The 23,250-nt window shown below is 42.9% G+C and overlaps 1 protein-coding gene across 1 annotated transcript; it reads left to right on the forward strand.

Moving 5' to 3' along the window:
• The first annotated feature begins 464 nt into the window (after nucleotides 1-464).
• On the forward strand, nucleotides 465-22,000 carry obsl1a (obscurin like cytoskeletal adaptor 1a). Its single transcript, XM_071535492.1, has 23 exons — nucleotides 465-907; nucleotides 959-1,674; nucleotides 3,477-3,746; nucleotides 3,825-4,085; nucleotides 5,024-5,329; nucleotides 5,822-6,088; nucleotides 6,179-6,454; nucleotides 8,327-8,441; nucleotides 9,202-9,362; nucleotides 10,197-10,469; nucleotides 11,171-11,446; nucleotides 11,949-12,224; nucleotides 12,742-13,017; nucleotides 13,659-13,934; nucleotides 15,051-15,320; nucleotides 15,417-15,683; nucleotides 17,193-17,459; nucleotides 18,133-18,245; nucleotides 18,414-18,567; nucleotides 19,431-19,592; nucleotides 19,775-19,879; nucleotides 20,690-20,956; nucleotides 21,723-22,000. Exons 1-23 carry the CDS (start codon nucleotides 465-467, stop codon nucleotides 21,998-22,000), a joined length of 6,075 nt encoding a protein of 2,024 aa, XP_071391593.1.
• Nucleotides 22,001-23,250: the final 1,250 nt, after the last annotated feature.

Here is a 23,250-nt window from a genome sequence, read left to right on the forward strand (position 1 = left end):
TGCATCTCCTACTTTGTTCCCCAAATGAGACAGTCTTTCATACAACACACTTTCAGCTGAGTTGTAAACAGGAGGGGATATAGAAACATACAGAGGCCAGTGTATTGCAACAGTCAAGCCAAGAAAAAAAACACTCAACCAATATAATTTAGGGGTTTCCTTGGCATTGTTTAGATTCTGTAAGTAGGGATTTGTCTGTGGCTGGCCAAGCCTTTTGGACTTTTGCACTTTTGAACGTTCTGTAGTATGTAGATGTAAAGTTCTTATTTGTTCCAATGGAAAATAAGTATTGAGTTGAGATGTTTCAAATGTTTGAGCCTTTAATGTTTCCACGTTGAATACTGAAATATATATATTTTTTTACCTTACAGTTGCTACATCAAAGACAAGTGGGACATTTGGAAGAGACTCCAGTACAGAAGATCTGTCTTCATTCTTCAAAACACAGAGAAGCTGAAGTCATTATGGACATTTTTGGAGGAGCTCCTCGTGTATTGGGCTACCCCCGGCCCGTAGTGGCACAGTGTGGCACAGACGCCACACTGAAGTGTCAGATCGGTGGGGACCCCCGTCCAGATGTGGTCTGGGAGCGTAAAAATGTCCAGATCCTGTCTGAGGGACGCTACAAGCTCTCTGAGGAGGGGAAAGCTTACTTACTCTCCATTACTGGAGTTTCCCCACAGGATGCTGGCCAGTACATCTGCAAGGCCAGAAATAGCATCGGTGAAACCTACGCAGCAGCCTCCCTCAAAGTGGAAGGGGAGCCCCAACAACAGGAGGAGGGACAAAGGCAAACAGCGGTCAATGGCGTGAAGCAACCAGTGCAAGAAAATGGAGAATTAAGACACGTGAACGGCTTCTCCAAAGTGCAACAGAATGGCGAAAACAGGGAGCAGCAAAATGGGAAGTTTGGAGAGCAGCTGAATGGAGAGCGGGAGAAGTGGAGCGGCGAGATCAGGGATAAACAAGAGGAGATCGACCTAACGTCGGACGATAAGCCGCGTTTCCTCATCAAGCCGCTCTCGCTGCGCGTGGATCGGGGCGAAGACGCCGCTTTCTCCTGCAAACTCTGGGGCACGCCTCTGCCCGAGGTGCTGTGGGAGAAAGACGGCAAGAAGCTGAACGACATCTTCGAGAGCGCCCACTTCAGCGTGAGCAGCCAGGACGGCGGCTGGTTCCAGCTCAAGATCTTCCGCACGCGCATGCCTGACAAAGGCGTGTACACCTGCAAGGCCGTCAACTGCCACGGCGAGGCCTTGGCCGGCGCCGTCCTCCTCGTCGAGCCCGTCCCGGAACGTGAGGAGGGCAAGATGTCTTCCAACGGTCACACCAACAGCCAGTGGTCGCCGAAGCACAGGGGCGGGAGACACAGTTTGGCGAGATACGTGGAGGAGCCGCCGGTCAACGCGGCGAAAGTCAAGAAGTTTGCGGTGGCGGAGGGGAAACACGCCAAGTTTCGCTGCTTTGTGACGGGGAAGCCGAAGCCCGAGATCATCTGGAAGAAAGACGGGGTGCCGCTAGAGCCCGGGAGGCGACATCTGATATTTGAGGACAGAGAGGGCTACTACACCCTGAAGGTCCTGTACAGCAAGGTGCAGGACACCGGCCTGTACGTCTGCGCGGCGTCAAACGCTCTGGGACACACTCTCAGCGCCGTTCACCTGTCTGTCAAAGGTAGGTGATGCTTCCTTCCTGCTTCTCCCACATCCCAAATCGGAATGCATACACATCGCTACATGTGAAGAGTTCGTCTTTAAAATGATATGTATCCATTGAGGAAAAGAAATAATTAGCTGAAGTTCATATATAAAATATATAGGATCCGGTCTTAAAAGGTGTTATCATTTTGTCATCCAAGGATGTAAGTTGGCCATTATCCTAAATGATCCTATACCATAATTATGTAATTTGTTCAGCTAGGTTTTACTTGTTTCAAATGGTGGTTGTGTTTTAAAATTGAACTTTTTCTATCATATAGTATCTTTAACAATATATTAATCTAGACTAGTTGTAGAATAAGAGGTAGGCAAATTGTAGAAGGAAACAATTGTCACTACTGCTAGATCAAATAGTACAATTTGATAAAATCTTCCAACCACACAAACCAAAACAAATAATTATAGTAGAATTTCTGTACTGTTTCCTCTCATGTGTCATCATGAGTCAAGATTTTAATAAAGAAATAACAGTGAATGATGGACCAAATGAATGAGTCATGCTTTCTCAGCAGCATAGATAAAGCTTTAGGTCATAAGCTGCACTTGTCGTTGCTAATTGCTGTGTATACACTGTGGAAATGCACGGCTATAAGAAAAGCACTGCGTCACCTTTTAAATTGGTAATTATTTTCTCCTAATCCTCTCATAATTGGCAGATAATTCTGGGGTCACATAGCTTTCTGATACAGTATGGACAGTCCTGCACTTTGCCAGCTGGCGATATCAGATGTGTGAGTTTTGTCTCGGGTGAACATGCCAATCCTTAATATACAGTGAGCCCTGCTTAAAAAAAGATTAGTGTGATGTGCAGAGGTCAGATTGAACGGTTTTGTTGTAAAATGTCCATTTTAGGTGGGAAAAATACAACCTCAAATTACTCTGTCAATATTTCAAAAACACAGCTGATTATTTCCTTACAAAAATATTTTTTTAAGCAGAGATCTAACTTTAATAACAATCCAAAACATGCTTCACTTTTCATGCCAAGAATAATTTCAGGTGTGAGTGTTTTGAAATGGTGGATGTCTTGTTATGGAATGAGACTGGAATGAGTTTTTGATGGTGTGCCATGTTATTTCTAGCCATTCCTCCTTACAGAATGAACTTATAGGACATCTAGAAAACAAACGTGTAACTAATTGTCATGGTGTGATTATCTTGGCCAATAACATCCCAGTAAATGATAACATTCTAATATTACTGGATTACCTGAAAACTTCTATTACTGCTGTGATGGGCCCATAACAAGTTAGAGAGTTATTTCTGAACATATAGCAACTTTTGTCCATTTAAACATTGACTGAACACTGTAGGTATACTCACTCTATACAAACCAGTAACCCATTAAATGCAAGGAGGGATGCAAAATCCCCTTAAAATTAATTGAGGCCCCATCAAAGCCCCTTAATTTTCGACTCATTACTTTCTAATTTCATGTAAAATTCAGGGAGACAGGAACTTTCCATTAATAACTCACTACTAAAGGCATGAAAAATCCCTTAATTACTAGTGTCCACGAATAAACCCATATGACACTATTCTTACTTTTTAAGTAATCTTACTTTTTGTTGTAAAGCACTTTGAGCTGCATTTCTTGTATGAAAGGTGCTACACAAATAAAGTTTATTATTATAAATAATAGGCTATGCTATTTTAATGGATAATTAATGTTTATATAATGGAGAAATTAAGGACATATAGTGAGACCTAAACACCAGCCCACCCCTAATACTGTCCTGTATCTTCCTTGGTCTCCAGGCCCACCAGTGCGGTTCAGGCGTCCGTTAAAGGACCTCGAGGTGAGGGAGAGGGACGTAGCCGTACTGGAGTGCGAGGTGCCGGACGAGTCGGTCCCAGCGGCCTGGTACCTGGAGGACCAGCGGCTGATGCCCAGCAATAAATATGGGATGGAGCAGAAAGGAACCAGGCGAAGACTCACCATCCACGACGTCGGGACAGACGACGACGGAGTCTACCTGTGTGAGATGCCAGACGGAGGGAAGAGCATCGCAGAGCTGTCGGTTAAAGGTACGTTGTATTTTAGACTTGTGAAATGGTCAAGTATTGGAAATCATATCCAAACAATGCAAATGTTTCTATCCTCAGGCACAATTCTTCGTAAACTTCCCCGCAAGCTGGAGGTGCTGGAGGGTGAGAACGCTGCGTTCTGTGTGGAGGTGGAGGACGACGACATGGAGGTCCACTGGTTCAAAGACGGCTTGAAGCTGCACGAGACTCACCAGACCATCCTCAAATCTTTCGGTAAAACCCACATCCTGGTCTTCGTCAACGTGGCCTATCACGACTCGGGGGTGGTGACCTTCGTTGTGGGGCGATCCAAGACTTCATCACGCCTCAAGGTGAAAGGTAAGTTTGGGAACCACTGGTATCTAGTTGTTGGTAGTTACAACAATAGACATGTATGTCTGTGGGGTGCAGATTTGCAAAATGTTCTTAGCATGTTCTTTCTGAGCTTAAACGTGTTGCTAATATTTGTATATACTGTATATGGCAAGTTATTGGAGTAATGTGGCCTCAGTTGAAGTTTTACAACACAGTCGGTGTTATTCAGCTGAAATAGTCATATTGAATTTTACATTTTAGGCATTTAGCTTACACTCTTATCTAGAACAGCTGGCGATGAGTGAGCAGGTAGGAGTTCAGTGAGTATTTTGGTCAAGAACACTTGAACAGGACAAATGGCTGTAAACCCTAAAAAGGCCAAGTACCACCAGTTGATGGTGGTATTGAATTTTTTAATTGAAATACTTCAGGTTTTGCATTTCCCTCCCCATGTCTTTTCCTAGATACAATATCTGTACAAATCAGTGCTAATGTAGATTTTCAAAATTACGGAAGGAAATAGTAGTTATGATAATGATATTTAACCATTTCAAGTTGACGGCATGTTGGCCTTCACTGCAAAAAATAACAAGTTGTCCAATGATTTTATGATATTTTTAGTCAAATTATCTCACTGCACTGGCAGATAATGTTTCTGGTTTCAATACATTTCACTTGATACATGTCAATATGACTTCTTTCAAGAAATCATCATTAAAACAATGAAGAAAATCTTGAAACAAGAAACTTTCTTCAAGACTATTTCACTTTTACCAAGTAAATGTCCTAAAACAAGTTGCATTATCCTGAAAAAAAAGTCAAAATTGTTGAAATTGTTGGGTTTGAGCCTGTGACTGTTTGGTGACTGGATGGCTTCTCTAACCCTAACCACCCTGCCATCATGGTTTAAATTGGTCACATTATTCATCCTTTCCCTCTCTGCCCACTCTTTTTTTATCCAGCTGCAAGACACAGCCCCCCTATCTGTCCCGTGGGAGTCAAAATGGACGTGGAGTGCCCCAACAGCGCCCTCCTCACCTGGGTGCCCGCCCCCTCCGGCCCGGCCACCACCCGCTCCATCTTTGTGGTGGAGAGACAGGAGGTGGGCTCCCAGGAGTGGCACAAGTGTTTCACCTCAGAAAGCGCCACCTCAGCAGAAGTCACCGGTGACAGCGTAGCGTGCGAAGGAAACTACCGCTTCCGTGTCTGCTGCATCAACAAGTACGGGAGGAGCGGCCATGTGGAGTTCCCCAAAGTCGTCCATCTGGGTGAGTTATGGACATGTGTTATTTATATGCAGGAAAGGAAGGAGGAAATCTCATAAACCTGATGTGATTGTGTCATCAGGGAGAAATCCATCATAGAAGAGGCAGGGAGACCAATTTCTCCACAGAAGCCTCAATAGACCAGAATGCAATGCAGCCAGCAATGCAGTCTCTTGCTTGTTACTATCGCTGTTACTATGGTTATCGCTTCTCCTACAGATAGATCCACAGATGGATTCAACAAGGGCAGCCAGTTCTCTGGGGCATGTCTAAAAGCATTCTGGGAAATGTAGGGAATCACTAACTGAGGCAGAAGTAAATGAGGCAGGTTGAGGAAAAGTGGGTACACCAAAAAAGTAGATTTCAACACTTCATCACAAACTAACTCCTGGAATCCATTGAACATGACAGATTGATTATATATGACAATGTAAGAGTATCTGAGGGTGGATTTCCCCTTTAATAACCTAAATCTCCTTTGTTCCTTCTCTTTAGTTCCTGGACCCAAGATTCGCAGCCAACTCCGAGGCTGTGAGGTGCTGGAGGGAGAAGACGCTCGCTTCTCCATCGAGCTGTCGGCCTCGATGACCGGAACCTGGTTTTTGAACAGCACCCAACTGCAGCAGGGCGGCCGGTACTCCGTACATCAGTCCCAGACGCAGCACTCGCTGGTCATCCGTGAAACCCAGGCGGCAGACAACGCAGCTGAGGTCACTTTCATAGCCAACGGAGTGCGAGATTCAGCAGTTCTCACGGTTAAATGTAGGTGTAAAAATCTACTTATCTTGTAACTTTTAATGGTAAAAAGCGTTTTTCCAGGAGTTTACAGTTTGTTTCTTCATCTGTTCATAGCTGCTGTGGTGAAGTTCAGCCCTCTGTCAGAGTTAGACAGCAGTAAAAAGGTGGAGACCGGGGATCCCATCGTCCTCTACTGCGAAGTCTCCCACTCCTTCTCCAAGGTGTCCTGGTTCAAAGATGGGGTGGAGCTGCAGGTGAGCGACGGCCTCAACATCCAATCGGACGGGAACATGAGGAGGATTGTGATCCAGTCGGCCGGGGCGTCGGACTCCGGAGTTTATACCTGTGAAACTGCAGGGGATGTCGTCAAATTCAACGTGGAGGTGGCAGGTAAGCGTGTGTTGTGTGTGTGTGTGTCGGGGGGTGATCAATGGAATATCTCTTCCAACAAGAACAGGGAGTGTATTGTGGGTTGATCACCTCATTTTCAACAACTACCAAGGTTGGTGATCAATTCCATTTCCTCGCACTGAAAGGCTTTTGGAAAATGTATCAATCTCAAGTCATCAGATATATTTAAGGAAACAGTTTACATCTCTAACAGTCCATTCTTAAGTTTTTAATTTGTAATTTCAGTAGGTGAGTTTGGAATTATATGACCAACCTCATCACACACTGAACAGTATCACTCCATATCACTCCAGTATCACTCCGTACTGACAATCGTACTAAATGACCATTTAGTACGATTTTTTTCCCCCATTCTTCAAATTTTCAGAATACATTCTCAAAAATATCCCATATAACATACTGATGTTTGTAATGAGACATGTCGCCAAAAACATGCAAATGAGAATTATCTATAGTCTGGCCTTTATTATGGGACAATAGTGTCCAGGTTGAAAAGTTATGCTTTAAATTTGTCATTGAATTAAATACAGCTCCAAAATGAATTGTACTTTGGGGTTGTAATCATTTTGTAAGACAAGTGATGTCAGTTTTCTTTCATTTGATTTATCTCATTTTGGAAAGAATTTTCATTCATGAAACTGTCGACCTCGGTTGGCGACAGTTTCATTTTCATTTGGTTTTCATTTCATTTTCATTTCATCTGTCACACTAACCAACTCAAACACTCGTAGCCGCCCCGGTCACGTTCTGCGAGCTCCCTGAAGCCGAGCGGACCAGGAGCCCAGAGGCAGGCGAAGCTGTCGTCCTGCAGTGCGACGTCTCACTCCCGGACGCCCAGGTCTACTGGTACAAAGACGGAGAGCAGATCTTCAACCAGCCTGGGATAGACTTGCTGGAGGAGGGGCACAGACGGACGCTAATTATCCACTCGGCAGATCTCTCTCACTCGGGCGTGTACTCTTGTCGAACAGCAGATGATGTCGCTGCGTTTCAGGTCGAGGTCAAAGGTGATCGGCAACGACTGCTGCGCTGTGTTGTGCCAGAAATGGGATGCTAATAGGATTTATTGATTTTTGTTGTTAATAACTTTGTTGTCAGGGTTGATTGTGTCAAATGTCTCTCGGTTGATTTTTCTTTCTGAAGCTAATCAACGTTGAAACATCTTGTTTCAAGTGAATCTTTTCCTCTTTCATGTACGGCTCTTATGTTGATTCTCACACTTACTTTGATTCTTGATGAGTTTGATGATGACTCTAAAATAGTATGTTTATTTTTTTTATTTTATACTTCTGTTCTTACTCACAAGACTCATAGAGGTTGGGAATGATCTTGTTGTGAAAGTTACTTCCATAATCCAATGCATGTCATCACTTCACCATAAATGTCTAACTATGAGGAACAACTAATGAATGAAATAATGAATATAGTGAACATAAACTTCTATCTTGCCTCTCAGCCTTGCTATCCATCTCCATCTTACTTACTCACTCTCAAAATATCCTACCTAAACCAACACTATAGTTGCAGGGGGTAACATTCTGAGAAAAAAACAAAGACATTCTGAGCTTAAAGTCAGAAATTTGTGAGGAAAAAACTCAGAAATTTGTTTTTTTCTCACAAATTTCTGACTTTAATCTCAGAATTTCTAAATTATTTCCGGCTGCAGTAAAAAAACCCAAAACATTTCACCTACAATTTCACCCAATACTCTTCGGTAATTTTTTTACACTCCAACCAAAACATAACAAAAGCATTTCTAACCCTTCCAGGAGGCTCGTTCTCTCTCTCCACGACTTCCTTGTTTTCCAGCTGCTGACATCCATCTCCCTCCTTCCTCTTTTTTTCCCCCAGGTCCCCCTGTGGAGTTCAGTCCCGTCCCAGAGGAAGACCTCCATAAGAGCAGCATGGAGCTGGACCCTGTGGTGCTGCACTGCCAGGTCTCCAGTGACGACGCTGCAGTCGTGTGGTAAGGGGAAGAATAATAAAGTCCTGCTAGAATAAAAGGATATGGAAATAGTTAACTGATGCTTTTAATTGCGCTCTGCTTCCAACTTCTATTTGTAATGATTCCTATGCCAGAATCTAAATTACAGTATAACATCATGCTTTTGTATTGTAAAGCTGTTAATGGTTAAACCTGAGACAACCTATACCAAACTGCATGACCTTAGCACAGTCAAATTAACCCACTGCTGAAATACAGGAACATTGTAGCATAAAGGTTTTTGTGTTTTCCATAGATTTGTCTTTGCATTCAAAGCTTTAAAACGGTATATTACATAATAGGGGTCAATAAACTGTTTTGTTTTAATTATGAGTTACTGAATCAAAACTTGTATTTTGCTAAGATCATATAATCTGGCTCTCTTATATAGTTAAATAAACTTCATGGTGATATTGCCATGGCTGCTTGGCTTGTTTTGATCACAGTTTCTCTGTTATCTCTCCACCTACAATACAGATAGTCATGGAATTCTGCACAAAATCATATCGAACAAAAAAAACATTCTCAGATTTGGGTCCGAGAGACAAAATCTCATCAAATAGGGATCCGTGGTTATAATGTGGACTAAATTAGGGGTCACTGATATGAAAAAGGTTGAGCATCACTGTGCTATCCTATGAGGATCTTCCAAGTGTTCTGCTAAAAGAGACAGCCTCTTATTTGAGACTCTGTGTTTATTCTCAGTTTTACAGCTGTCTGCATGTCATTTGATGTTTCTCAGGTATAAAGACGGCTGTGAGATCCAGCCCAGCGACAACATCACCCTGCAGGCTGAGGGAACCATGCGGCGGCTGATCATCCGCTCTGCAGAGACCACAGACGCTGGAAACTACACCTGCCAGGCAGGGAGCAACAGCATCGGGTTCACCGTCAATGTCAGAGGTACAGACCACCTGCTGACTCTCTTTTGACACATGTTAGTCTGTGTACTGCATGAAGACACATAGTTTGCTAGTGAACCAACTGAAGAGCATCTCTCTTAATCCCTGAAAATTAAGATGATGATTAAAGGTGTTAACATTAAAGGTGGTACAGTACATGTAGCATTTTAACATCAATAAATCATTGGTACATACATTTTGAGACATTAGTATAATTACCACAAATAAACTAGATCATGACAGAGAAGATTGGCAGCCTCTACTGGGCTCTACACTGCATTTTACATTGTGTGCCACTGGGGCAGATTTGGCGGGAAATCTGCTGGATTGCTTTACGGCACAAAACAGGAAGAGGGCCGCGGTTCTTCCAGAGCAAACAGAGCTAAAGCTTTCAGAATTTCTGGCAATGGCAGATGGTGGAAGGAGTGGAAGGCAGATGGAAGTAAAGCCATAGAATAAACTTTTGACCAAAGCAGAAACATCCTCTTTGCAACAGAAAGCAGAAACTGTGTTTATGGGAAAAGTGGTCTTACTTTTGAACAACACTAGAACTAACAATACCACTGGCATGAGATAGAGGTTACTGGCTCGACTATGGTCTCATTTATTTACACTAATTATACCAATTTATTACAATTAATTTGACAATGATATATTGATGTTTAAAACGCCACATGTAGCAGCTTCAATGTTGTAAAATTTAGATAAGACATTGGCTTTAAAGACTAAGCCAATAATAAAACATAACAATCTGTAAAAGACAATTAATCATTTGTAACTACAGTCGTAAAAACATTAATTTGCCTCTTTGTTCTTCCTCTTATTACAAACACAGAGCCTCCAGTGATGATCGTGGACCCTAAGGACGATGTCGTGATGGAGCGCTACATCTCGGAGGAGATCCACCTGCAGTGTGAGCTGTCCCGCTCCAGCGGTCGGGTCCACTGGTACAAAGACAGCCTGATGGTGCAGGACAGTGACAACATCCGACTGACATCCGAGGGTCCTTACAGGAGGCTGACCGTCCTCTGTGGCACGGCCGAAGACTCTGGAGAGTATGTCTGCAACACAGATGGAGACTCGGTCTTCTTCCAGCTTACTGTCGCAGGTAAAATACGCCTTTCTGCTTTATACAATATGGAATCTACAATCAAAAGGGCAGATTGGAGTTTTAGTTCTGCAAAGATTTCTCAGAGGCAGAGCTGTTCTGGAGGCAGAAATAATCTCATTGGTTGAGTTAAACCTCAGTGGGCGGAGCCAGAGAGCCACAGTTTTTCTGGCTAAATAATGTTAGAATGAATCCCAGTGAGAAAGGCAAGCACTAAAAACACTCTAGATTCTTACAGTGTTGTAAGACATTATACACTTGTTTATAGTTTATTATACACTACCAGTCAAAAGTTTGGACACATGCATTTTTCTTTATTTTTACTATTTTCCACATTTTAGACTAACATTAAAGACATCAAAACTATGAAATAACACAAATGGAATTATGCAGTGACCAAAAAAGTGTAAAACAAATCAAAACTATCTTATATTTTAGATTCTTTAAAGTAGCCGCCCTTTGCCTTGATGGAAAGGCAAAGGCTTTGGAAAGAAATTCATACATAGGCATCAACTTCACTATTTATATTTGTCTAAGAAACAAGTTTCAAGCATTTAAGCATAAGCCTTTAGATCAAAATGACTTTAAGAGAATGAAAAACATAGTACATTCAATCAGGTGTGTCTAAACTTTTGACTGGTGTAGCTGCACTTAAAATGCCCTATAAACACATACTTCATACCCTTCCCCTCCTGCACCAGAGCCACTGGTCCGGATCGTTTCCCCTGGTGAACCGGAGCTGGAGCTGACCCATGTAGCTTCTGAGAGGCTGGAGCTCAGCTGTGAGATCTCCCAGTCCGACGCCCCGGTCCGGTGGTACAGAGACGGCCTGGAGGTGGAGGAGAGCGCCGACTTGATCCTGGAGGTCGACGGTCCCCAACGCCGGCTGGTCATTCCCATAACCAGTGTGGACGACACCGGGGAGTATGTGTGTGACACTGAAGATGACTCAGTGACCTTCCTGGTGACTATTACAGGTGGGACTGCTCTACACGCCAAAACATCTCCATCTTACCAAGTCATCTAGTCTATTTTTGAGTCCTAAAAATCGTAATTTTCTTAAAATAAGTGAAAAAATCTGCCAGTGGGGTTCGATAATTTCACTTGTTTCCAATGCAAATCAACTTTTCAAGAATTTTGTAGAATCATGTGGCATTTTCTTGATAGTAGTGCAGTGATCTGCCTTATTCTGACAACATACTGACACTCATTTCTGGAAAACTCCTGAAACAAGTGAAGCTGCAGTGGAAACAAGTGTAATTACTTGTACTTCACTTCTTCTTGTACTTCACTTCTTACTCCTCCTCATTATTTCTTCTTGATATAAAGAGGATAAGATCAAGGTGCTTCCTCCTTACAGATTGATTAGACTTTTTTTTGGTCATTTTTTGCCGACAAACATTTCTATTAAATATCGATCCTGAGCAAATTATTGATCCTCAGTTGCTGCATTGTGACTCTCCCCTCCTTTTCCTTTAGAGCCTCCAGTGAAGCTTACTCGTCCAAAAAGGACGTCTGACAAAATGGAGAGTTTTGCCGGTGAACCGGTCGTGCTGGAGATCGAGGTGTCCCGCCCCACTGCGGAGGTGAAATGGCGGCTGGACGGAAGAGAGGTAGAGGAGAGCAGCAACGTCACCTTCACTGAGGACGGGCTCGTCCGGCGTCTCACCATCCACTCTCCTGCCCCGGAGGATTCTGGGAAATACACCTGCGACGCCGGAGATGATCAAATTGATTTCCAGGTTAAAGTTTCAGGTAAGACAAAGTGATCAAATTGATTTCCAGGTTAAAATCCAGGCAAAACAAAGTGATAAAATTGATTTCCAGGTTAACGTTTCAGTTAAGATAAATAATATGCAAATGAACTAACTTTTAGTCAGTGGTTTAGACCTAAAATCTTTTAGTTAAAGCATTTGTGGCCCAATACAATCAAACTTTCTGATGCATTGTTGGTAGTTGTGAACTGATTAGAGTTTATTTCAGCAGACCTTCATATGTGAGTAACATGTAATTCTGTATTCTCTTCTAAATCTTGTAGGATTTTTTTATTGGATTCTTCTAGCATTGCTATAGCTTTTTCTTTTTCTTTGATTTTGAAATCTAATTCAGTTTTCATTCCCCTAATGTATGCCTTGAAAGCATCCCAAATTCTATAAGAAGTCGTTTTTTCTTCTATCTCTACATTGTTTGTGATAAATGTATGAGATGTCATGGTTGGTGTCTATATTGAAAACTAAAATAATCATAATTAATCATAATTCTACATTCTCAGAGGCTCCAGTGAAGATCCTGAGGAAGTCGGAGGTTAAAACGGCTCTGAAGTCCCTGATTTCTGATGATATCGTGCTGGAGTGTGAGCTGTCCAGGGCCAACGCCGTCACCAAGTGGTACAAAAACGGCAGTCGTATTGAGGATGACGAGCGGTTCTGTGAGGAGGAGGAAGGGGCTTTCCGCTCCCTGGTCATCCTCAACGCTGAGCTGGGAGATTCAGGAGAGTACTTCCTTGATGCTGGAGATGACAACATCACCTTCCAGGTTACAGTAGAAGGTAAAATGTATTTATTTTATAATTACATTTTGTTAGAATTTGACTAACATACACCTGTCTTATCAGCTTAAATGACAAAGTGGGGCTGCAGTAGAGAAGAGCTGCAGTTAAGATGCAGTAGATTTGCCCTATTTAAGTTAAATTATGGTGTCAGCTAAGTACACAGCAAGTGACAAATCGAAACTTGAGAGCAAAATCCAAAACTCTCTCCTAAACAGCACTCTGTCCAAAGAAAGCTGGACTCACAACATTAGATGTTTTGCTTCTCTTGTCTCTTTGGTATAAAGCAATTATAGACCGGCGGGTTGGTAAACATGAGTGTGCTTTCCACAGTTTACTGGCATTACACTATATGATTTCTGTGTTTTGAAGTCTTCAAAATTCAAACAGTTACCTGCTATTTGGAGCTGCCAACATGAAGAATTGCCTTGTACAGCTTTAACTTTCCAATAAATTAATCTAAAAGTGGACAATTACATGTATGTCTTTGGGTTGCATCTTTTTTTCTGAAATGAATGTTACAATATTTATCAATTGGCTAATAAATTGGTAGATAAACCAAATTATTTCAGAAGCAAAACCTCTGAATACACCTCTAGCCTGACATTCAGTCATAAAACTCTTGCCCCACCCTCTATCAGAGGCTCCAGTGAGCATTGTGGGAAACTCCAATGACCCGGACTACCAGGAGATGGTGGCAGGGGACGACCTGATCCTGGCCTGCGAGGTGTCCCGCGCCAACGCACCCGTCCAGTGGTACTGCAACGATCAGCCGCTGACCGCCGACTCCCGCACCTACATAGAGAGCTACGGCACGCTGAGGAAAATCATCATCTCCAACATCCAGTCCTCCGACTCTGGGAAGTACGTGTGTGACGCTGTGGGGGACAAGATGATCAGCATTGTCAGGATTCAAGGTACAAACCAAGAGAGGAGGTGATGTCTTTGTACTTTCATGAGAATTGGATATCTGCTTATGAAAGCAGTTGAGGTCGTCCGCTGATATTAGCCATTATTTCCCTTTCCCCTAAAGAACCTCCAGTCACCTTTGTGAACAAGGAAGAGGACGTGGTTGTGACGGGGTACGAGGCGGAGGGCGTCACCTTGACGGGCGTCGTGTCCAAGGAGAGCGCTATCGTGCGCTGGCTGAGAGACTGGACGGCCGTCGACGGGGAACGCTTCAAAACGCGCATGGACGGCCACAAGCGCACGCTCACCATCGAGCCGCTGAGGCGCTCTGATGCTGGAGAGTACACCTGCGATGCCAACACAGACCAGATCCACTTCAGCCTACTGGTCAAAGGTTCACATTTTTGTTGTTTTTTGCATATCCGTGTGAATTAAGGTCTTGCATTTTGGGATTTTACCAAATTTCCATAATTGACTCTACCCTTAAACCCCTGACAATATTGCAAAACATTTCTGTTTGGATTGAAAAGCCAAATTAATTCTGATCTTTTGCACCATAGAAATGAGGATCAAGTTTGTGACGCAGCTTCGAGACACACTGGCCCACGCCGACGGCATGGTGACCCTTCGCTGTGAGGTGTGCAAGCCAAAGGCGGACGTCCAGTGGCTGAGGAACGGCGTGGAGGTGGTCCCCAGCAGGCGGTTCACCATCCGGGCCGACGGAGTGGAGCGAAGCCTGACCATCCACCGCTTGACCAGAGAGGATGCTGGGGAATATGCCTGCGAGTCCAAAGACGACCGGACCGTGGCAGCGCTGAGAGTAGAGAGTAAGAATATCGGACTTTATCTCTGATTTTATGCGCTGTTATGAGAGTTGGATTGGCTTTTTGTTATTTTCTTGATGGTAGAAGTGTTTTATGTTTGTGTACCAAGGTGGATACAAAGCCATGGATGAATAAGATTCCTATCCTAACTTTCATTTCATTGCATACTTTGCTCCCTTTCCTCTTCTAAGCTGCTCCTTGTCTCCACTTTCATCCATTCTTCCCATCTTTCCCCTCTCTCTCTCTCTCTCTCTCTCTCTCTCTCTCTCTCTCTCTCTCTCTCTCTCTCTCTCTCTCCAGTGCCTCGAGTGGTGGAGTTCCTCACTGAGCTCCACAACACCACGGTGCTGGAGGGAGAGGACGCCACCTTTAAGTGCGTCGTTTCCCCCGAGGACGTCCAGTTGGTCTGGCTCATGGACAACGAGGCCATCACCCTCGGCGACCGTTACCAGGCGACCCAGAACGGCCTGTGCCACACCTTGGTGATCAGGAAGTGCCAGATGTTGGACTGTTCCAAGATCACAGCCGAGGCGGAGGGAACGATTAGCAAAGCCAGCCTCAAAGTCCAGGGTGAGACCATTTAGCGAGGGGAAAAGGCATTGACAGGGTCTTGAAATGTTCCGTGCTTTCATGATCTAGATTTCTGTCTCTCTCCATGATGTTCAGAGGCTCAGGTCATGTTTACAAAGAAAATGGAGGCCATCATGGCAGAAGAGTTCGGCGACGCCACCATGGAGACGGAGGTCAGTCTGGAGACGGGCGAGGTCCAGTGGATGAGGCAGGGGGTGGTGATCCAGCCCGGACCCCGGCACACGCTGGCCCAGGACGGCTGTAAACGCAGCCTGACCATCCTCAACCTGAACCTGTCGGACCGGGGAACCTACCGCTGTGAGACGCTGCATGACCGGACGCAGGTCAAGCTCAATGTGGAACGTAAGTGGTCCGAGTTGGGGCATTCATGATATGTGGCCAGAGATGTTCAGATACATGTACAGAACATGCTTAAGGGTTAGAGTTTGTGTTTCCATTATCTCCCACCCCTATATATCCTATCATGACAGTCCATTAAGGGTTGATCTTGGCCTGGTTTCCATCTCCAGCTCCCTTTTCACTTGACAGAGCAGCACAACTCCCTGGGAACCACTTGCTGTTCTTTCCAAATAGCATTTTCAAATACTTTCTGTGGTTTGACTTAGTCTACTTATGTGCCAGAAGGGGAGGATTTGTCCAAATAGGACAATACAGTAAGAGGAAAGCATTCAACAGTCAATACCCTACCAGTCAAAGGTTTGGAGACACCTGATTGGATGTACTATGTTTTTCATTTTGATCTAAAGGCTTATGCTTAAATGCTTGAAATGTGAAGTTGATCCTATGTATGAATTTATTTACAAAGCCTTTGCCTTTCCATCAAGGCAAAGGGCGGCTACTTTAAAGAATCTAAAATATAAGAGAGTTTTGATTTGTTTAACACTTTTTTGGTCACTGCATAATTCCATTTGTGCTATTTCATAGTTTTGATGTCTTTACTATTATTCTAAAATATGAAAAATAGTAAAAATAAAGAATAAAGAAATTTAATAAATAAAGTGTCCAAACTTGACTGGTAGTGTAGTACACTGCTCTTTGACTGATATCTCACCTGATACAGACTGAACTGCCCTAATGCAATAAATGCCACCAATCTGCTTCTCCTTGTTGCATAAAACAAATGCTAAGAATTATTTGCAGCTACTATTTGACTCTGATTACACTGTGGGTGGCCGCTTGAACTTGAACTGGCTGACTGACTGTACTACTACCCTGAACAATTAATGGACATATCCAGTAGCTGCTTCTCACAACATAGCATGGTGTGAATAGATACTAAGAATAGCTGCCAAAGACTAAGGCCTGTGAGTGAGAAAAGGCTTCTGAAACGCTGCTGTGCTGTTATACAATAGCGCATTGAGTGATGCTGTGACTAAAATGGACCATGGACCTACAGTAGGTGTGGTGTTTCTGTCACATGTTAAACTCAGCTGTCTGTACAGACTATACTTGAACGTCCCCTGCTTGCCCTTGTAAATAATTCGCTCACCACATTGTTTTCTTAATGTACTTACAGTCACAAAGTTATGCTTTAAAGCAATAGGCCAATATTTCTTTATTATTACTTTAAAAGAAATCAACAAACGAAAAGTTGCGTTTCAAAATTACTTACAGCCAAATACAATTAAAATAGTAAAATTTTAGAGGATGCAATCGTCTGTTTTTTAATTTGTGAACATCAGGAAGCATTTTTTCCAGAATTAATATATAAATTTTGGAATAGAACTCCTCACATGTACCTTTTCTGAATATCTGGTTGTTTTATGTATGGTATTTAATCCCAATACCATCCATAACAAGCACAGTATGCATTTATTAGACAACTGCTCTCCCTCATCTCCTCCCATGCAGCCCGTAAGATCTGCATCCGTAAGGGCCTCAGCGACCAAGAGACGTTTGAACGAGAGACCGCCTCCTTCGAGGTGGAGCTGTCCCACACCGAGGTGGAGGGGGTTTGGCAGAAGGACGGCATCCGGGTGAAGCCCAACAACCAGTGGCGGGTGAGCACCAACGGGCGAGTCCACGGCCTCACCCTGTCCAGCCTCAGCCTGGAGGACACCGGCACCATCGTCTTCTCTGCTGAGGGGGTGAGAACCACTGCCAGGCTCACAGTCAAAGGTAACTACAGGACTGTGTAACGTGATGGGGAGAGGATGGGGTGCTGGCACAGTTAGAGTTAGGGGTTCAAGTTCCATTAGGGTCACCCATGCTAAAAAGACAGGGATTCTTAAACATTTTCATGTCACAGACCCCAACTAGATGCCCATTAGGCCACAAAACCCTATTTGATAAGATTTTGTCCCATAGGAGTCTTTGTTGTTGTTGATATTGTTGTTGTTGATTTAGTATTGAATTGTACAACTGTCTACACTTTACATGTCTTATACGTTGTCTAATTGGGGTAACGTCTAGTAAATGAAAATATAGTGATTTTAAATTATTCCCCATTTTGCTGGGGACCCCTGGAATCCCCTCAAGGACCCCTAGAGGTCCCTGGACCCTATTTTGAGAACCACTGCAATAAGAGATTATGGATAACCGTGTCCACCAAGAAGCATATGCTATATTGGCTGACAGTGTGTTGGGGCTGCTATAATTAGGGCTTTGAGGGACTAATACTGACATAGTTGGATACAGTTACTTCTATTTCTATAGTTAATAATGAAAGCACTAGATTGTTATAGAGGTTTATAGAAAATGGGTCAATGGATGAGTGGTCAGATGGATGTTAGGATAGGAGGATGATCTAATGGATAGATAAACAGACATTGATTGATTGATTGATCGACAGAGACACCAGTGTCCATCCTGAGAAAGCTGGCCGACGTTCGTGTGGAGGAGGAATTTCCTGCGACTCTGGAGTGTGAATTCTCCAGACAAAACGTGGAAGTCAAGTGGCTCAAGGTAGAACGACCAAAACCATTAAAACCAGTATTCTTGCTGGTTATATGTATGATGGATCAACCACAGCCTGTGTTTGCACATTGGTTGATTCAGTGTAGAGTTAGGGATTGGTTTTATAGGGTGATAATACATAAAGAATACCTCTGTCCTTTCTCTTCTGTGAACCAGAACGGGACGGAGCTGAAGCCGGGGAAGAACTGCCGGATCTACTCCATGGGCAGGAAGCGGTTCTGTCAGATCCTGCAGTGTTCGCTGGCCGACTCCGGCTCCTACACATGTGACACAGGGGAGATCAACTCTTCCTGTTCACTGCAGGTTTACGGTAGGTTTCCTGGACTCCAGCTATCATGAATATCACATTAAAACTTATTTGAAACAAGAAAGTGTGCATGAGAGATTCCATTGAGACCTGTTATCAGCTTTTATTGGCTAAAAAATGCAGAATAACTCCAATTTTCAATGGCAAATAATGTAAATAAAACCTATAGCAACAACCTGAATATGAGATTTGAGCAGCATAAGATATGAAATGTTGATCAAATATTTTACAGTGACACAATTTAGCTCTAATGAAACAAGGGGTGCGCTTATTTTTGCACACTGTATTTTACATTTATTTGAATTTTCTAACTTCATAAAAATATATAGAATTTTCCCATTACTTTAGTATAATAGAAAACATTGTATAGGTCTCAGAAGAAAAAAAAATCTCAAATAACTTAATTTTAAAATATTTTTTATAGCCCACAAAAACTCAAGGGGTGTACAAACTTTTTCACAGCACTCAATGGACAATTTACATTTTTGCCGTTTTGCCAATAAGCAACGGTAAATTTGACATCAATTACATGCATTAACTACTGATGTTATTTCTATTTCAAGGCTCTTTTAACTGCAGGCGCTCAAGCAGCCAGTTTTGTTTATACTATGTGACATCACCACCTAGAGGTTGGAAGCGGGAGGTGGAGTCTTTAAACTGTCTAATGTGTTAAGAAATCTTAAAAGTGAGGAGCTTAACATGGTCAGATCCACACTGGGTTTCTGTGTTGTCTTAGGGGAAAAAACAAATTATCTACAATAAACAGCGATTTTTGTTTTGCTCTTTGAGAAAGTGTGCCTTTTTACAATACTGTACATGCTATTGACGCTTTTTTTCTGGTCCAAATCTGTTTACCGACCTCACAGAGCATGAATTGACCATAGTGAAGCATCTGGAGGACCTGTACATCCAGGAGGACCAGAACGCTGTCTTCATGTGTGAGGTTTCTCTGGAGGATGTGACTGGGGAGTGGTACAAGGACGGACACAAGATCCGGCCCACCAGCACCATCAAGATCCGCACTGAAGGTCAGAGAAAGAATTAAAGGAACTGAGTGATTTATCCATAGAAAAATAAATTCATTACCACATGTAATATTATACCACATGACTATTTTTGAGTAGAAAAGGTGTGAGAAGCACCATATAGGTAGAAAAGCATGTGACATCATGGGAATACTGGGATAAGAATGACGTTTTTTCTCTCCCAGGGACCAAACACTTCCTGCTGATGTGTAATGTCAAAGCTGAAGACTGTGGAGAAATCCGCTTTGCAGCCAAAGAGGTTGAATCCACAGCCTACCTGGAGGTGGAGGGTGAGTCTGTTGTCCTGCAGAGTATCTTCCTTGCTCCTATTCCTTGGTATGTTAGAAGTGGATTGCAGATGAAAGCTGGGAAAGGATGAACCAAATAAACTACATTTATGGTACTTGTTGTTGCTGGGTTTCCCCATAAGCTTCTCAGCACTAAGATCAATTTGAAGTGTTGTTGCAAAATGAGGAAAAAACCACCATGTGAAAAATGTGAAACCTCCTCTTACAGAATATAAAAACATAAAAAAAGGAAGCAGCGTGGTGTCCTTCTGTCCTTCAACCAGAGAGCCTGGGTTCAAATCCCTGACCTCTGACCTCCCAATGGAGAGGGGCAAGCGAAATGATACTTTCTCATTTGGTGATCAATAAAGTGTCACAATATTACTGTCATTATTAATTACAGTGCTGTTCCAAAATGAGAAAATATCCGTATCCAAATATTTGGAACAAAACTAAATACCTAGTCTTATAAAATGATAAAATAATCAATCAATCAATCAATCAATCAAGTACTTTTTCACATAAGATAAGTTATGTAATTTAACATAGCATAAGCCCTTGTTTGATCACTTTTAAAGACTGGATTGCGCACAGCTCAGGAACATTGAATGATACATTTTTCCTTCCAAAACGGATATGTAGAATTTTGGAATTCTTAGTTTCTTCCATTGATTAATGTGGAGACTTTCCTGTTCAGCTCATCAATACATATTTTTGCAGTAGAAAAGTAGATTAAGCCTCTCCTCGTCCATTACATTTCATTCAACTGATACCAAAATCTCAAACCATCTTCCTCTCTTCTGACCACCTCAGAACTCCCCGTCTCCATCGTGAAGCCCCTGCGGGACCGGACGGCCCTGGAGAAACACCGCGTGATCCTGGAGTGCACCGTGTCGTCGGCGCGCTGCAGCGCCACCTGGTACAAAGGCGGGGAGGAGCTGGCTCCCTCGGACCGACTGGAGATCCTGGTGGACGGCTGCTCCCACAAACTGGTGATCCAGCAGGTGGCCGTGGAGGACGAGGGCAGCTACAGCATCGAGGTCGGGGAGCACACGTGCAAAGCCAAGCTGATGGTGGAGGGTGAGTTGGATGGAGAGCAGGCAATGGTGAAAATCTTGGTTAAGGCTTACCTGGGTTCTGGGCAGACACTGTCCCAAGAGCCGGTGCAGGTTAAAGGGGCAATAAGTAAGTATTTTTACTGGCCCATATCACAAAATCTGTTTTTTTTTTTTATAGGGTTGCTGATCAATACCAATAAGTTAATAATTGCTATGTGTTGAGATTTCTTGGTTTCTAAACTTCCCATACACTGGAGATTCAAGACTCTCATCCGCCTCCTTCCAGGCGTGGAAATGGCACCAAAACTACTTAAAAACTACTTAAGTAAAAGTAGCTAATTTAAAATCCAGAGTAACAGTTAGAGTTATGAGAGGGCCATTGTAAAAATAAGATAATGAAATTCATGTCAGTATTTGATCTGTGCTAAAAAAAAAACCCAAAAAAACCCACTGAAAATGCCCATCCTCATTATTCAATAATGTGACTATATTGACTTTCTTTTGTTAGTTGCCTTACCTCCTTTTCTGTCTGAAAAGCATCCATCTTTACCACAGCAAGATCGCATTTTGTGTTGCCTTTGTAAATTTAGTGGTGCTTGGGGGTATTTTTTAGTTTTAGTACAACATCCACCCGTTTTGGTCCCAGTTGGAGATTTATTCAGACTATACTTATTTTGTTTCAGAGAGATATTATACTAAGTTATGGTGGTAAATGTCTTACTGTGGTGCTGTACATCACATCAACACCCCGTAACACCGTTCCTTGTCTGTTCTCCCCTCCCTCCCAGCCCAGGCCCTCCTGATGGTCAGAGAGCTGGAGGATGTGGAGGTGACGGAGCCTGAGCCGGCGTGTTTCCAGTGCGAAGTGTCCGTCGACATCAGCAAGCCGCCCGTCTGGACTCTGAACGGACAGACGCTCCAGTCCGGCCCCTCGGTCCGCCTGGAGAACCACGGGACGGTCCACAAACTCACCCTGAAACACACCGACGTGGACATGAGCGGGACGGTCAAGTTCACTATGGGCAAGGCCAAGAGCAGCGCCGCTCTGAGTGTGAAGGAAGAGTAGAGGGAAGAGAGGAAAAGAAAGAGACTCTGAGATGAAGAAAGTGGGGAAATTGACTTTGAAAAATTGGAATTACTTATGTCCCCTACAACCTTTCAACAGCCAGTTGTACTTGGATGGATGAGTTACCCCATACTTTCAAATGGAGGGTATTCAGTGAAGTTAGACAAACTGAGCATGTCATGAAACATACTTCAGTCCAGTTATTCCCTTTTTTACAGTGTAGACAATGTTTTGTTTTTTTCCTGGCACAGATTCCGAGTCAACATTTACTTTACATTCTTGTATTCTGAAAAGTTCCCAAATAAAAAACAAGTTAGCAGTGGTTTATTCAACGACATGCAACAAACACATGAATACTCATCTATTCAAAAGATTATTTTTACCGTGCTATAGTGAATTTAGGTGGATTCCTTATTCCAGGGACGGACTACCATGTGCCATGGATGGCTGAGTGTCTTTAGATTCATGCCAACTAAAGACTACAGCAGATTTCACTCATTAGTTCCTCCTCTCTGATTGAAGGTGTGTTGATCAGTGAAAACAGCAGCTGCAGTCTTTGGTTAGAATAAAAACCTGCAGAGTCTCAGCTCTCCATGGGACGACTGCCCGTTGCATCTTATTCAGAAAACATTAAAGGTGCTATGTGTTGCATTTTTAAACACCAATATGTCATTGTCAAATAAATTGTGATACCTTTATATAATTATTGTAAACAAATGAGACCATAGTTGAGACGATTGTAGCCTTTACCTCATGCCAATGGTATTGTTAATGTTTCTCAAAATTAAGACTACATTTCCCATAAACCCCTTCCTTTCTGTTGATAAGCGGATATTGCTACTTTCTCCAGTGGTGGTAGAAGAACAACGCCCTCTTCCTGTTTTGTGCCATAAAGCAATCCAGCAGATTTATCAACAAATCTGACCTGGGAGATAAAGTGGCTGACAATTTGTTTATAGTAATTATACTAACGTCTCAAATTGAATGTGGTGATGATTTATTGATGTTAAAACGCTACATGTAGCACCATAGTTGTAAAAAAGTGATCAAATCACAAAACCTTTATGCATCTTACCTGTTCTGTCATTTGTCAGGTTTTTCAAAGGGCAGGAAGGAACATTATCAACTCTGCAGAAAGTAATAAAGTAATAAACCGTTAAAATATTACAAATTTGCAGCTAATAGTGTATTCATCCTGTTAATGTAATACATTTACCTGTAGTGCATTAAAAATGACCTGTCTTTCTGTC

Source organism: Centroberyx affinis, unplaced genomic scaffold (assembly GCF_046629955.1).
Source record: "Centroberyx affinis isolate AG114_WGS23_722 - 3 ecotype Tasmania unplaced genomic scaffold, CSIRO-AGI_Caff_v1 ptg002720l_1, whole genome shotgun sequence".
NCBI lineage: Eukaryota > Metazoa > Chordata > Actinopteri > Beryciformes > Berycidae > Centroberyx > Centroberyx affinis.